The sequence below is a fragment of the Rhinichthys klamathensis genome, unplaced genomic scaffold (genome assembly GCF_029890125.1).
Source record: "Rhinichthys klamathensis goyatoka isolate OS25496 unplaced genomic scaffold, OSU_Roscu_1.1 h1tg000127l_1, whole genome shotgun sequence".
NCBI lineage: Eukaryota > Metazoa > Chordata > Actinopteri > Cypriniformes > Leuciscidae > Rhinichthys > Rhinichthys klamathensis.
The window spans coordinates 1,941,481-1,958,494 of NW_026606664.1; the positions used below are offsets into that span (position 1 = coordinate 1,941,481).

The window sequence follows — 17,014 nt, forward strand, 5'->3', positions numbered from 1 at the left end:
AATGGATTGGAGGTTCATGATATTTTATTTCCCTAATGAATTTAGTTGGCCACAACAATGTGCTGTTAATGGCACAATTTAACATACTTTTTACATATTGCAGTCTGTTTTAATATCCGATTACATTTGGTCTTTTAGGAGAGTTCATTAACTTTGCAAATAGTGATCATCTGCAATTTTAGAACAATTCTCCCACAATTTTATAGTGTACATTTCTTCATTGGATCATCTATCTTTTATTCAGATGAATCTGATGAATGATATTGTTGTTTAATTTGATTTTATTTCACAAAATTGTTTATATTCTACCTGCACTGGGCAAGCTGTACATCTTTGGAGACACAGACAATAAACTTTTCCTCCATTATCTGTTAAAACATGCACCGTAATCCCTCAACCCAATTAACTACCTTCTCTGAACCAACGCAGGATAATGAGGAATTTTAACGCATAAGGGATTAGACAAATCAAAGCAGAATTACCATAACAAAATCCTATTCGCAATGTTTAACTATACAAAACAAACCTCAGAAAATACAGTTGTCCTGCTCATGCAGGTCTGCATTATTTTTTATGGTCCAATAAATGTAGAAGTTTTTTTGTAAATGTCCATAGTTACTTCAGGGTGGTTTTAAAATACTGCAACTGCACTTATGTTGCATTGTCAGAAGGCTGCATTGGATTAGCAAGCTCAGATTCATTATATCTAGGTTAAAAAACAGGTACTATGTCATTTGAAATTCAGATATACACTTACTGAGGGAATAGCCCAACATTTTAAACAGACCTATGGCTGATTGGCTCATTACATAAGACGTTTTTTGTTAGGACTCTCAAGTCATTATTGGAACACAATATTGCACTTTAGGAGACAGACAGAAACAAGAAACAAAATACAATCAGTTTACCCTAAGATCTAGACATCATACACTGAGATGTACTGTATTAGTTGGATTTCATATCAAAAGAAAACGTTTAATTAGGCCAGCCATGCAATTAAAAGGATGAGGAGGGGATTTCAAAAAAGGCGATTTTGCAAGTCAGGGCCATTATATCATTCTTTATATGTCACCACATGTTTGTTTAATTTTCCTTATTCGGTTAAGGGGTGCAATTTTTGGCTAGAGTCAGTCATGCTTTGGTCAGACCGATAGTAGGCCAAATCACAACAAAAAGGTGACGAGACAGAACAAGCATCTTTACTGCCTCAGGTCTAGTTCATTGCATCAATATGTCGTTGATGAAAGGATTAGCAGCTGTCACACTTGACCTTAACCCATACAGACTTGTCTCACCTATTTAGCCTGTAATCAATGGAAGACACTGGTCAATTAGAGAAAATGAGTCAATAATCTAAAAGTAGGACACTCCACATAAGCACGTTTTGACATTTAAAATAAATAAATGACATCATCCTGTATTAGTATTTGGCCTAATCAAAAAATTAATGTCTTAAACAATGAAGTAAACTTGAGAGGACAGTTTTCCATACACAAACAGAAAGAGTTTAAATGTGTTCGGATAAATCAGGTAAGGATTTTGCTCCGTTAGGACAAAGCATCCAATATCACCCAGCTGGCCAAGTTTAGGATTTCCATTGCAGGTTTTTTTTTTTTTGGTCTCATTTCTTCATTCTTTTCAACCAGAAAAGCCTGCATGTGGACAGAAAGCATACACTTAATTTTCATCAACATCTTGAAATTATTTTTTAAAAAGTGCACTCGGAGAACTCACCTAAAGAAATGTCTACTGTCTTGGTTGTGTCCTTGTAGCAGGTCTCCTTCTGTTAGTGTTCGTGGCTCTGCGGTTCTGGCTCCTGCCCTGTTGGCCAAAGGGGTAGGCCACCATTTGGGTTGACCCTCTTCTGACTTGCAGTCCCTGGGACTCCCTCATCTCCCGCGCCATCTGTGTTAGTGTTAGGCCAGGATTTGTTTGCAAGCGCTGGAATAAGCTCTCACGATTCACAGTTCTTTTAGGGCAGCTGAACGTTAGTGCCACTCCAGAATCTGACTTCATCTCCCTGGAAAAACCATCTGAAGTTCCATCAAAGCAACGGCCAATGGCGATCTCTTTGGCAACGCGTGGGTTCTGGTCTGTGACGGTGTATATTCCGTAATTGTGTCCAAGGGGATCAACAGGAGCTAACATATTGAATGCATGAGATTCATTGTTCTGAACAACAGGAGGATGCTTTATTAGATACTCTTGCAGGAGACCGTTGGTGCCTATCCGACGGCAGTTGCCTTGTGGAATCACAGAAATGAGTGACCTGTCTACAATAAATTGATCAAAGAGCATCCCGCTGCACTTGAACTCAAGACAAGCTGCAGAGGTGTTGGGATGGTTTAAGTCACGGGTACTACGAATGTCTCTGATGCCATACAACTGACCCCTTGTTTGAGGATGAGTGCCACCAAGGTTTTTTGACCTTACCATGATTTCTGTTGCTCCATGAATCTTAACTTTGATGAAGCAAGCCCTGAACTCTTGTGGATTTGGCCACCAGGAAAGGTAGTCTCCAGTCCAAGATGTGAGGTCACTCTCCTGAAAGGGTACCACGTTGTACTCGTACTTATCTTTTTCGACACGGAAGAAACGAAAGTGGTTGGCATCAACAGGTGCATTTTCACATGAAATTAAACTCTGGTAAGGATAGATTGGACCGTTCGTTTCATCAAAATTGTTAGGGTTTGGTTTGGCCAGGTTGATTCGGAAAGCTGTTTTCTTAAGTGCTGGATCCTCATGATCTGAGCGCTGGTAATCTAACTTCCCTAAGTAAGGCTGAGACACTCCAATAATGTTTGGGTTCAATTTTGGCATTGAGGGGGCAGCTTCCAATTCCTCACCTCCCATTATTGCCGTGACATAAGCCGTGTACGCGTCAGCCCTCTGAGCATCGCAGAAAGCTGGAAGACAAGCACCGTTTGGTCCTGTTATCACACTATCAAAACGACCCCATGCCCTTGGATTTGACGAGTAACCAGGCTTGGGCTCCAGGTTTATCAAGTTTATTACTACTCCTTCTATTTGCTCGTTGGGCAGGAACTTGTCGCTCATGTACGCCCTCACCTTGACATAGCAGCGGCGATTTTCAGGTACATCGAGATTGAACAATCTACGCTCCCTGATTTCCATATTTCCGATTAGGAAAGTGCGCTCCTCTCGTTTATTCCTCCCACTGCCAGCAATGGTGCTTTGTGTGGGTTGAAAGTTACTTTCCTCCTCCCAAATGCCTGTGTCGGGATTGAGGGACCAGAGTTTCATAGTAGGAATGTGCTCCTGCATTTTAACATGCTCTGTATCGAGGAGAACTTGGACTGCGCCGGCTCCTAGAACCTCCTGGTTTGCCCCATCTCGGAAATCTACTGAAAACATTCCGTATGTCCTGAGAGGGAGCATGTCTCCTTCATCGTCTACAAAGTTGAGATCACCAGGGGCAGCAGCAGCCATGGTAATGTTGCGTGGGTCAAGGAACGTGACGCTGGCCTTAACGGTCCCTTCATACACTTCCCCTGTGTTTTTATGGAAAGAGTTTGGAGGTATGACCAGTTGACCGATAGGGTCCTCGCCTTTAATTTCACCTAGGTAAATGGTATTGCTTTCTGCAGCATTGATATCAACAGGTTCCTGCTTCCTCATCACTTTTACATCATGATAGACTGCACCACCTCTTTTGTCAAAAATAAAAACCTTGATTGTGTCAATGAACTTCTCAGAAGGGTCGACAAAGTTTACCACAAGACGCTGTGTGTCTGGAGACACCTGGATTGTGAACCCACCCTGATATCCCGTGGTACCTATCCGTTCCTTCCCTATGTAAATGTATCCAAAGCGAAGGGGTTCATCATTGTCTGTCGCCACCACCCTGCCCCGTACAAGGACTCTGGGCTCCACACAGGTCTGGCAGCCACATTCACTCACAACCTTGATAGGCAGGGTGTAACGGCCACAGTTGATCTCTCTAGTGTCCAATTGTTTGACCCCACAGCAGAAGCCGGATCCATCCCTGCAGCGCATATCAAAGTCCAGCGACCCAGGGCATTTGTTGTGTGGACAGCGACCTGCATTGTAAAACTTGGAGTCTGTTCCTGGCTGCTTGCAGTCAAATGGCAATTTGATCAAGTGAGAATCAGGTGTCGAGTTGCATGCTGGTGATCCTTTAGCTGTGAAAACAAAATGCGAGATCAGTGTGCTACATTTTCAATGCATACAGAATATTTATGGGCACTGTAAAAATGTTGTTTTCTCAAATATTTGAATATATTTTAAAACAGATCAATTTACTTGATGAGAATTTTTATTTTGTTCATTTAAAAAATTAAGTTTATTTTTTCTTATCCCACTGGCTTTTTCCTTTTTTAAGCATAAAACTCACGAAACTTTGTAAGATTAATTCTTAAAACAGAGAGAAAGAAAATTCTATAAAGTATATTTTCCTTGTTATAAAGATGTTTTGATAGTATTTTGTAAAAAAAATGTTTTACAAAAATATTTTACAGTGTTTATCTTGTTATCTGAGCCAAAGACTTTACATACCACTTTGTTTTAAAGCAAAATATTAATAAGTTTTAAAAAAACTGCCTTCAATAATATGGTAATGAACAATTGCGAACAAATAAAACTGGGTCACTGAAAAGGGAGTCTGATGACTTGCCAAAGTATTGTTTCTGATTAAATTAAATCTCATTCTGTTAGCATGTTAATGACTGCAGTCATTATTGTCACATTACCACTCCACTGTAAATGCTGTTCATTTATTCATTAGAGAGCTGTTTTTCCTTTAAAATGACACTTATTCGAGACAGCAACCATGTAATCTTATTTGAGGTTGATGAAATTTAATTTACAGAAAACTTTTCTCCTGTAGCTGTTGTTTAAATGCCAGAGTGAATACAAAACACATTAATCATACTCCATTAAGAGTCCTGCTGTGACAGGTGTTAGTGTTTCATTCAGAAAAGCACATTTCATATGCCATAATGATTAAGAAGCAAAGAGATCCCTCAGACAAAGTCTAGGGCTGATTGCTTTAGCACACGTTTTCAGCAGACTATTTTTGACAATCTATATCTTGGATAATAAGCATCATGGGAATTTTCAGAATGTGTACTTATGTGCGCAAAAGTAGAAATACATACTTGTCTGAGGATGAAAAAACAGGATTTATTGAAGAGCTTGGATTTCACTTTAATATGGAGAGTTTGTGGGATTTAAGGATTTTAGTCTGCTCACAACGACTTCTTGCCAGTCATTCCTTGTTTAGAAAGTGGTAATTTCTACCAACTTAAACATAATAAAACATTGTACCGCACATGTCACTAGACATTATAGACTTTAATATTTCATTGGAGACCTCAATATTTAATGGGATTATTTTTCTTCTTTAGGGACATTTTAACATATCCCTCTTGCCCTCTAAAATGGTTTTGCACTTACCGAAAACAGTGAGGACGGCTGAAGTAGACTTGATGCTGCCAGTCAGACTAGTTGCTTTGCAGTGATATTGTCCTGACTGCTCTGTCTTCAGGTCCCTCAATATCAAATCTTCATCGTACTTGTATTTTGTGCGATTCAATAAAGTTCCATTGTGATACCTTTGAATCAAACAAATCCATTTTTTTGTAACTAAGACATTAACGCCACATGTCAGAAAATCTAATTATAAACATCATTGTTTTTACCAGTAATATTTGTCAGGTTTTGGTGTTCCTGTTGCTCTACAGCAAAGGGTTGCACGTTGTCCCTCATAACGTACTTTGTCTTCAGGATGTTTATCAATATATGGCTTTTCTGTAAGACATAAAACAGAGAAACCAATAATGCAACAACTCATGGTAAGATTTGTTCAAATTAAAGGGTTAGTTCACTCAAAATTTTAAAATTATCCCATAATATACTCAACCTCAAGCCATCCTAGGTGTATATGACTTTCTTCTTTCAGCCAAACACAATCAGAGTTATATAAAAAACTATCCTGGCTCTTCCAAGATTTATAATGGGAGTGAATAGTAACTAAGATTTTGCAGCCGTCCGTGCGTTCACAAGAGAGTCAAGTTCTATCATATGACGTAGGATGTAGGAGTAGCGTAAGCTTAGGTGAGAGTAGATGCCTCTCGCGGTTCAAACTAACAACGGAGCAACAAACTCAAGCTCCTCCAACATTTCTCTTTTAAAATTCTCGCTTTAGACTTCTAATTTGTGACCGTTGTTTTGTTTTGCTCTATCCTCTGTGCTTCCACATTCATCTAAACGCCATGCGTCGGGTCAGAGTTCACTCTTCCACTGGAACTCGACTCGCGTACAGAAGCCAGTCATTATAGTTTAAAAAAGTTATAAATATGGATATTTTTCTTACAAAAACGCATCACTTCGCTTCAGAAGGCATTTATTAACCCCCTGGAGTCGTATGGATTACTTATATGATGGATGGATGCGCTTTTTTGGGCTTCAAAATCTATTCACTATTCACTCCCATTATAAAGCTGGGAAGAGCCAGGATATTTTTTAATATAACTCAGATTGTGTTTGGCTGAAATAAGAAAGTCATTTACACCTAGGATGGCTTGAGAGTGAGTAAATTATGGGATCATTTTCATTTTTGGATGAACTAACCCTTTAAGTTATCAATGTGGGATAATTCATATCCAACTTCAGTGTATTAATATTATAACTTTTTCACGTTTTCTTCGTTTCTTTACCTGAGGATCGTAAGACGCCCCGTACCCAGAGTTCATCAGTGCTGTTGATGGAAACAGGGAGAGTGATGGGTGAAAATTTATCCTTCTGTATGACTACTCGGGTCTGAGGGTTGGTGCACAGTCCTTCAATCTTGAATTGACCCTTGGCATCAGTGTAGGCACGGATGACCTTGGCTTGGCTGGCCAGAGCCACTGTGGCGTTAGCCACTGGGACACCTGTAACGCTGAAGACCTCCCCTTGTAGTGTCTGTCCATCGCAGATACAGTAGCTGCAGTCCTTATTGGGACGTCCCCCAGGACAGACACGTTTGCATGCCACTGTAAAAAATAATATAGGTGTTTTGATTTCAAGGTAGCAAAAAATAATATGGCTTTTCAAAGATTGTGTGTTTTGTAATACACAATACCTGGGCATGGATTTCCACACTTTTGGACCTCTACTGGTCGTCCTGTACACTGAATTTTAGTTGAAGATCTGTGACATGTCCTACGTCTTGTCCTGCGTCCCTTCCCACAGGTCACTGAGCAAGCACTCCATGAACCCCATTGGCTCCATAAGGCTTTTTAGTCGAGATTTGAGGGAAAAAAGTGGTTAATTAACATAACTAGATCGCAACATCTTGGCAAACACCCACAACGCCCTAGCATCACGGCGGAAAGTTTTGCACATGAAAATGCCACTCACATTATTTTACTATTTTAAAATATGATGTGTGTGTGTGTGTGTGTGTATACAGAAATGTCAGACTCCATTTTGACATCTTTGCCAGTGTGGTTACATTGATTTTATGATCAAAGACAACAAAGCTTAGTCTGTACATACAGAAACATGTTTAGGTTTAACCAGCTAATTGGGCACCACATGTGTCATGTAAATGTCAGCAGGATGTGATCGCTCTCGAGGATCATGAGTGGAAAATAAGCCTCATTTCTGAGTTGATTGTCATAATAATTTAGGTGATTCAAAAATGCGTCGAAAACAAACCTTTGGACGTATCTATGAAGAGCATTACAATGAGCGCGTGACACCTCGCTGCTGTTTAAAAATCTGGCTTATCCTGCCGAAAAAAGTTTAAACCAACCTAAGATGGTTTGATGGGTTTTTTTGGGGTACTTTGAAACAACTGGTTGACTAGCTAAGCCATCATAGTGCCATCTTAGCCAGGTTGGGAGATCAACTAAAACAGATCAAAACTAACTAAAAACAATCTTCCATTGTTTTAAGTGTTTTTTAGCAGACGCTACTGAAACCTAGCAATGAAGACTAGAAATGCATATTATATCAGTAAGTGTTATAAAAATGTAAAGTTTGTCTCCAAATTCATATTCGTTTGACATTTACCTTGACATGGTGGGGTTGAACACTCTCTCCGTTCGATGTGAGGTCCCACACAGACGGGCGAAAGCAGCAAGGGAAGAGGTTGTGTGCTCATGCATTTCCTCTGACGCACTTGGATGCCAACATCATTACAGGCGGTGGCAGAGCAAGGTGTCCATTCGCTCCAGTCGGTCCAGTATGAGTGGACTTAAGAAACGACAACAAAAAACTCATATGTTAAAATGCATAACACTCATGTGTTCAAATGATGCATATGCCTCCATATGGAATACACTTCTCTACTTTGATGGATTGTCTCTTGACTAATTGTACCTGGTGGACACTGGAATCGCACATGGTAGTTGGAGCAGCTGCGACCAAATGGCTGCTCCTTATTGATGCACCAGAAGCCTTTCTCCAGACTGGAATGGACCACCTCCCCTGTTTCCGCAGCTGCAACCCAGTCCGTGGTGCGGGCCTCCATGGCTACAGGTCGTGAGCAAACCCTTTCCCGATAGTAGAAGCGAATGGCTTCTAACCTCTCATAGTCGCCGTTTCCTCCCGGATGGTCGATATTGAACCAGGATGTCCACTCGGTCACGCCTGGGTTACACAAAACAAAGATCAGAGTAAAATGTTTTACAAGAACAGTATGCTCTTACCAGTGACCCAAAGATGTGAAGAAAGAGAGTTTCCAGATTACGTCAAATTTCTGCCCCATTGTGCTCGGTTTACTCCAAGAGATTAGTCCAGCTTTTTTGCATCATATTAAAATACAATCCGTGTCTCACAAAAGTGCTTGTTGCTATATGTCTAACTATCCCATGGGAGGTATGAATCAGATGACGTTATTCGAGGCAGAGAGAGCTGCCTGAATTGTCTAAGAGACAACTTATTCTTTTTCTCCAATTAGGAACATGTGTAAACTCATTTACACGTAAACGAGTCAATGTCTTATTGTTTCAGCATTGCAGTGGCTATATGCCTTCATCATTAAGGCTCACATTTAATGAAGACGGATGACTCTAGAAATCATTACATCACAATTTTTAGCATCACAAAGATCCACAATGCGGTTTGGATCAAATAGGACGCCACAAATTAGTTGATTGCATAAAGAGAGCATGTTAATATATCCATAACTACCTGTGGTCTGTGGTTCCACAAGGCTGTTGTAAGGCAGCTTTCTGTTCCTGTCCGTTTGGTTTAACCTCCGAAGATGTGAGCTGTCCCAGATGGGTCCTGTGGGAATGCAAACTTTATTACAGCGCACTCAACAAAGGTGCTACCAAAGGAACATTGGCTGCAACTAAATCTACAAGGAACACTGACCTCCTTAGGGACTAACAAAATTTGGTCTTAAAAAGTTGGACACAAAATTTGTTTGATCTATTACAGCGCAATATCATTTGCAATGTAATAGATCAGAAAAACTCATTCCTTGCACGTTCCTTAGGTTGCAGACACGTCTGCGAATGTGATCGGAAAATCCTGCTTGGATTCGTGGTAAATGGAATGTGTGCTAAAGACATTCAATATTTAAGTACTGACTTTTTTTTGTGCTCTCGGCATAGGTGCCACCAGAGTCCAAGTGGCCTACTTTTATCGGCTCAGCATCCCTTGGCATCTACGGCCCTTCTGAACCACGTCCAACCAGTTTTGAGTTAGCACCTGATATCTGATCTCATGATTGGCCTGAGGAGGACACATTTGGTCCATTTTGCACTGTATCTCTTTCCGCTCTGTCTGGTCACATCGGGAGATGCTGCAAACATATGGTAGTGGAGCACGCACGATGGCCTGATCCCCTACATCCATTCTCAAACTAATCTGGAGACACTTACTAGCCAGGGCCCCAAAGGAGAAGATAGAGTAATGGGAACAAACACAAGGTGTCTCATGCTTTCTAGATGACACATTACCAGAAGATACACTCCCAAATCCCAGGCGGAGGACAGAGGGCCTCTGGTGCTTCATGCTGACTGTCCTGCCTGTCAAAGGTAAATCCCTGAACCACTTTCCAGAACTTGCTTATAGTGTGCTGTGATAAGGAAATCATAGACCGAGGGATTCATTCACCAATGCCATTACTTTTTTTTCCCAAAGGCAACGTGTCCCACAGATATAGCCAAGCCTAACATGCTCAAGTAGAAACAGCACAGTGTCTTGACAGTGGATCGTTACTGGCATTACTCAACACACACTGAAGCGCTTATCTGCGGCAGACATGTCAGTCACAGTAGAAGCTTTGCAGGACTTACTCCAAGCCACCATTACTGTGATTATATGCCTCTCGAATACTGCATTGATTTACCTTGCAGGTTCACCTGAAAGAGAGCTTGTCATTCCCAAAGTATAGATCACAGAATACGAGAATGTCATTATTGCAGTTATACTTTTATCCTGAGTGGCCTGTTGGCATTGTGTCGCTTTTAAACCACTTTTCTAAATACCACAAAAAATAATGATTAAGAAAAGTGCGCAGTCATTTCAATTGTCTGCGCCATTTGATGTTATTCAGATAGCTAGCTAGGTTCTCTTCAAACTTCAATCGTGATAGTAAAGGGCCTTCAAACCAAGGATGATAACTGCAGTGATAACCATAATCATAACTTAAATGGTAAAATGGTAAATGGACTGCATTTATTTAGCGCTTTCACAGACCCAATGGCCACCAAAGCGCTTTACATTTTGCCTCATATTCACCCATTCACTCACTCATTCATACACCGACGGCGGTGTCAGCCATGCAAGGCGCCATCCAGCTCGCCGGGAGCAGCTGGGGTTAGGTGTCTTGCTCATGGACACCTTGACACTTGGTCAGGTGGAACCAGAGATTGAACCACCAACCTTCTGGTTTGTAGACAACCCACATGAACCACTGAGCCACTGCCGCCCCTTAAAGGTGCTCTACGTAACTTTTAGCGGCCTCTAGTGGTGATGTTTCAGATTGCAACCAAATTTTACAAGAGCGCTCGTGCTCGAACTCATAGACAATACCGTCTATTACGTAAATATCTCGGCGAATACTTGACGGATTCGGCGAGCACCGAGCTTGTTGGGACCATCTAGTCGAGGTGAAAAGAACCATATAAGTAGGCTACCATAGTTTTTGGTTGTGTTTTCGCGGAGATATTAGCAGAAAACCATCGGGCGCGCTGCAAAATTGCGGACGCCGGTGACGTCACGATCTCAGAAGAAAATCGCTCGTATCTCTGGAACGCAAAGACCCAGAGAGCTCAAATTCGGGGGAGGAGGTCCCAGGGGAACCCTTGCCTGAACGCTAGAGTGGCGGGCCTCGGGGGTGCCCCCTACCGGATCGCCGTTCACTGGGACCCCCGATTTCGAACGGCTATAACTCGGGAAGCCGGGCGAGTTGGACCTCGGGGGTGGGCTCGTTCGAAAGGCCCCGTCCAGCACTACGAACGATTAGAGTCTTGGGAATATTGATCAAAGATTGACTGAGATATAAGCCAAAAAACGTGCGCCTTTAACGGGACGTAACTCCCTGACCGTCTACAATAGACTGTATATAAGGAGAGAGGCTCGGGAGCGCGCATGCACGTCACATCCGTTGGATTTCGCGGTAAATCCGACCCGGAGACTTCACATAGAAATAGGAATACTGGCCTTCAGAGGTAATAGCAAAACTCGACAAGTGGATCATTTTAATGTGTGATTACAACCCCTTCACACACAGGCAATAAAAAAAGGTTTCATTTTAGTAGAAAAGTTACATAGAGCACCTTTAAGGGCACATGTGCAGTTATGTGCAGTGTGCACTTTAAAAGAATGTTATCATCTCCTGTTGCTGTGGATGCTAATATAGTTATTGTTATAGATCTCGTTCTTGGTGTGAGCATGCCTCAACTGATCTGAAAGAGACAATCAAACATAGAACAAGACAAGTATTCAGTAAGAACAAGACATAGAACGTTCAGTAATGCCTGAAAATTGGTTGGTGAATTGTGATCACAACAACAAATGACGCCGAGCTTGAATACATAGCATCTGAGTTGCATAGGCTATGGCTTAAACCCAAAGTCTTTCCAAAAACTTGAACAATAAATCTTTATAAAGGCCACCAATATAATTAGCAATAACCACATCACATAGTCTGTTTTATTCCATGACGGAAGAACTGCGTGTCCATGGCCTCAGTGGAACCTTGTAATATCCACACCCAGTAACAGGGCATTATTAGGATCAGGTGTGTAAAAGTTATTTACCTTGCAGTGGAAACTAGCAACTATTTATATATCAGTGTCCTCCTAACATAGACTGACACCCTGCCCTCCCATAACAAACCACTCATGCCAAGTTTATATTGGGAGATGGCTCTCACACAAGAGGGAAATTTAAACTTCATTCAGCAATTTTGTGATTATTTTGTACTGCCAGGAGTTTCAGCCCACAATATAAAGTGCAGTATCATTACTCTTTTAGGACTTCTCGTGTCACCTCATAAAGTCTGCACATTGTCCAATAGCCATACTCAGACAATTAATCCATTTATGCAAATAACAGTCTGTGGCCTTTTAATAAGACATTCCCCCTTTTTAATGTGCGTTTGGAGTATTGCTACCCAAGCCAGAAGCTAATCAAAAAACATGCAAGGGTTGGATTTTAATAAAAGAGCTACGTCAAAGCTGTGGCAAAGTGGTTAGCGAGCATGCTGTAGACATGCTGCTTATGCGGGAATCATTTTTGGTCCCCTCTACTGTCTGTAAATAAAAGCCTCCCAGGATATAGACTTAAAAATATGGCAACATTTTGCTGGCTCTAGCATTATTCTTTCTGAACATTTTTCCCAGGTTTTTCCAAAATGGAAAGGTGAATCATTTTGGCATGTTATGTAATCCCTTTGACAAAGCTCTATAGTGCTAACCAGCATTCTCTATGTATTAGGGCGAGTGCGAAAACACTGTGATGTCTTTAACGCAGTATACAAGGTTGGTAACAAGTAGGGATTTGTTTGAAATCAGAGGCATTTCATTTAAGAAGGCAGTGTGCCCAGGCAGCGGTCTCAAAATTGCATTCCACATCCCATCGTGTTTTAATGAATGCAAATGAGAACTCCAAAGTGGTTTTGTCTGTGTGTTTATCCTGCGTCGGCAAACATGTGGAAGTAGTTTTGTGCATCTGGCACATGTCCTGGCTGAGGTGTGCTCGAATGGAAGATGATGAGCTCTGTCTGATTGGGTTGAGAAGAAGATTAGAAGACACCAACTGTTCCACAGACTCTCAGGGGTGATGCATCTGTGCTCTATTATTCAAAACTGAACTGCCTCATTCTCACTGCATAATAATGATATCATAGCCAGATTGGTGAGTTTAAAAAAAAAAAATTATCTGGATTAGTTTCCCGCCTCAGTCTTTGAACTGTTTGAACCATGTATTTGAGCTGAAGTGTCAGCTTGAATACAGAAATTCGTTTTACACTGGACAAAAGTATTTTTCTAATTAAAAAGATTCTTATCAGCCTTTTTGTTTGTTTTAAAGTAAATATATATAAAAAAAACCTCTCGCACATTACCTTTGATCCCACTATCCACTCTTTTCCACATCAAAGCAACAGAAATCGATGTAACGGGCAGCTGAACTTCAGAGCAAAGTGAAACATCTGGAGAATGAATCGTTTGAATGGAGCAGATTACAGAGTGGCAATATTTACTTTGGCGCGTTGAAAATGACTTCGCCGTGCCCTGGATGAAACTGGCACGGACGCGCGGGCTTGCAGCTCATTACCGGATGACTGAGCGACATCTGGTTATTTAAAACCGAATTTTAGTCCTAAAGGTTTTTAAAAGCCTTGACTTAGACCTCAGAAATGTCAGGCGGTATTTTCCGTGCCTGCTGTCGACTCGTGTTGGGAAACAGGTAATAAATTCCGCAGAGAGGTTGAGGACCGGAGACCACTGTGGAGTGACAGTGAATGAGGGATAAACCGGTGCTGCTCCAAATTTCAGTCTGGGGCTGCAGTTTCCCAGTATTTCGCGACAATCGGTCATTCAAATAACGAATAGCCTACATCTAGTCATACTTTTTCCAAAGTAAAGACGTTTGAATGACAGAATCAGAAATAGGCTCGTGCTGCTTTGTGATACATTTACTATTTTGTATAAGGTTTTTGCGGGAAATGTCATAAATGGCAATATGATAAGATGCCATTTACACTTCTGTTCTCATGTCAGAATACTTGAATAGAATTAGATAGTAGTTGCTTAAAATTCACATTCATCTTACTGAAATTTCTTAATTAGGCTAGCCTAACAGCTTTCTTTTCAAAGTGTCAATTAATATGCAATGAGTCAAACTCGCAGATTTGTTAGCAAATTTACTAAAGAGCACTCCAGCCATTTGAGTTAATACACCTCTCACAAAAAAACAAGCTTTTGCTGTTTGTCTATGTCTTTCTAAGTGCTGACAGCTGTACCAAACTATTATTAATAACATCCTTACATGACAGTTATGAGATTATTTAAATTACATTACCTTGTGCCAGTGACACAACAAAGACGGTAGACAGCACCGACGTCAAGACTGTGAAGTCCCACATAGTGCCACTGTCACTGATGGGCAGCTGTTGGTAACAAAAAATAAATTAAAGAAACACACACGTACAAAAAGAAAAATAGGCTATGGGTTTGTCAAGTTTTTTTGAGAGATTTGACCAATGATTTAGTTTCCCCCGTCTTTCAATATCAAGTCTGATAGTTTTGTGAAGTTCCCAGAGTTTTAAAAGACAGGATGGAGTGGAGAATGGTCCGGACCAGCCCCCTCACGCTCGCCATTGGCCAGTGCGCTAACATCTGTGTCCTTGTATCATTCCAACAGAAAAAAACAACAGACAGAGATCTAGGAGAAAGGTGAATGTTGCAACAGAAAAAAATTATATGTTTGTGTTTTTAATCAAGATATGTTGCATTACCAGAGATCTGTGTGCATGAGCAGATATAAATCACATTGTGTGTTGTATTATGTTCTGACCTGGCGCATTGCATCATTTCAACCACAAAGGAAGATGATAATGTGATGGCAGCAGATGTATTGATTTTTTTTTTTTTTTTTTTTTTATCTGTTTATTTCATCATGTAATTTTCATATTTTACTGACATGCAACTGTTAAGCATTTCAGGAATGTTCCTCCAATGTTCAGTGAAATGACTGTTGCAAAAATAGGTGCATACAAAGGGAGTTGCAAACAGCTGAATGGTTCAAAATGTCTAACTGTCACAGACACTGACTCACAATAACTGTTTTGCATTGTTTGAAGGTGAAGTGTGTAATATTGTTCTGTTCATATCTAAAGGTGATGATACACAGGGCAACTTTTTGAGCAATGATGCTGGGCAATCTTGCCGAGCGATTGTTGCTTGGGCACTTTCAAAATGGGCAATACATTTCTATCTGGATAATTTAGATCGGTCGTGGGCCCTGTGTCTCATCTGGTTGCCCGTTGACGGCAACATTGGCCAGCAACATTGCTCAAAAAGTTGCCCTGTGTATCATCACCTTCAGCGTTATGTGTACAGACAACTAAAAATAGGACAAGTGCATAAAAGATGGTGCGAATTTGGAATTGAATTTTGTGGGAGTGTTCAGGAAACCTGTTTGAAACTAATTATTTTCGTAATTCGGTATAATGCCACAAGTTGCGCAGAAATTACTGAGTTACTGTAACTAAATGGGACTTATCCTGGTTAAATAAAGGTTAAGTAAATAAAAAGAAGTTGAGCAGCGAGCTCATTGGCTACTGATACAGCAGGAACCAATCAGCTGTGCCCTATAGAGAATGATGTGAATGCAAGCAGGTTGAGTTGAGAATCAGCCTGCGCCATCTAGATTTCATGACAGAGCTTTGTATTAAAAATAAAGAACACTAAAATCAAAAATCAATTGAAACGCTAAAGAGAATTTAGGCATAACAATATTACAAAGTGCAGTATGAAAAATGTAGGCCTATATTGATTTTTAGATTTACTAAAGATATATTTAAATCGTTAGTGTTTTTAAAGATGAACTTTAAGAGTGTATTAGATGACAGCAAAGGCAATCTAAATGTAAAAAATAGAAGAAATGAGCATAAAATCTCTAACATCAACCACTAATAATAATCTTTTTTGACTGTTGTGCACGATGGCTTTTAAGCCAGAGCGTAAAGGCAGAGCTTTGAAGTCTAACTCATGGTTCATGAGCAATGGTAATTGTGTTTAAACATTTGTAAATATCCCCATGCATGCTACATGTACAGTACTGTTCCACTGTCTGGGTCATGCATGATCCACACATCCATGATGTGAAGATGCGGTCACTTGCCAATTCATGGTGTCATCCAAACTGTTTTGAAAGCATTGGCAAACAGGGAATATTTTACTAAATGAGTCTGAAAAAAAAATCATGATCATAGATTAGGGAAACTGTGGTATCAAAACAGAATAAACAGCCAAATTTGCAAAGAAAAGCACAGACCAAAATATTTTTCCCCTGATTCCTTCTCAGTCTAAACAGATTTTCATATTTTCCTTTGTCACCATATTGAGTGCATATGGCTTCTTTTGCCGGTTACCTTTGTGAAGCTCTCTATGCGTGTTTAAAGACAATAAACCTACTTTTTGGCCTTCAGTGGGGTGACAGAAATGTAAAATGTTTATTGGCAGAATAAGAAATATGATCTCCGGATGATTTCATGTCCACCTTTTGATGAATATATCCGAGTTTACACAATGTCCTGAAACAGCATTAGTGATGAATCATTACGCTGCTCCGGTATTCCTGTCCACATACTGTAACTGTTGTTGCTATAGACAGAAACATTCCTTTATATCACCCACGCCTTTTCCTGTCTTTTGAATAAATCTCTGGGAAGAAATAATATACTGTATGGTCTAAAGAATATCGTAGCTACCGCTTGTTCCCAAATACTGGCTAATAGAGCACATTTTTCAAGGTTTGGCTAAATAATAACATCCAACGTTTCTTTAAACACCCGAATTTG

At 40.5% G+C, this 17,014-nt stretch overlaps 1 protein-coding gene across 1 annotated transcript; it reads right to left on the reverse strand.

Annotated features, from left to right (window-relative positions):
• Positions 1–671: 671 nt before the first annotated feature.
• On the reverse strand, positions 672–14,862 carry cilp2 (cartilage intermediate layer protein 2). Its single transcript, XM_056256438.1, has 10 exons — positions 14,512–14,862; positions 9,163–9,258; positions 8,350–8,619; positions 8,041–8,223; positions 7,106–7,258; positions 6,699–7,016; positions 5,682–5,790; positions 5,437–5,594; positions 1,735–4,163; positions 672–1,652 (listed from the first exon to the last, which is right to left on the reverse strand). Exons 1-9 carry the CDS (start codon positions 14,573–14,575, stop codon positions 1,747–1,749), a joined length of 3,768 nt encoding a protein of 1,255 aa, XP_056112413.1. The 5' UTR covers positions 14,576–14,862; the 3' UTR covers positions 672–1,652; positions 1,735–1,746.
• Between the last annotated feature and the right edge of the window lie 2,152 nt (positions 14,863–17,014).

Excerpts from the sequence above, each read along its gene's own strand:
- cilp2 (XM_056256438.1), bottom strand. The coding sequence starts at position 14,575 with ATGTGGGACTTCACAGTCTTGACGTCGGTGCTGTCTACCGTCTTTGTT. Across the intron at positions 8,224-8,349 it reads GCGATTCCAGTGTCCACCAG|TCCACTCATACTGGACCGAC; the intron begins GTACAATTAGTC and ends TCGTTTCTTAAG. Across the intron at positions 7,017-7,105 it reads GTGTGGAAATCCATGCCCAG|TGGCATGCAAACGTGTCTGT; the intron begins GTATTGTGTATT and ends TATTTTTTACAG.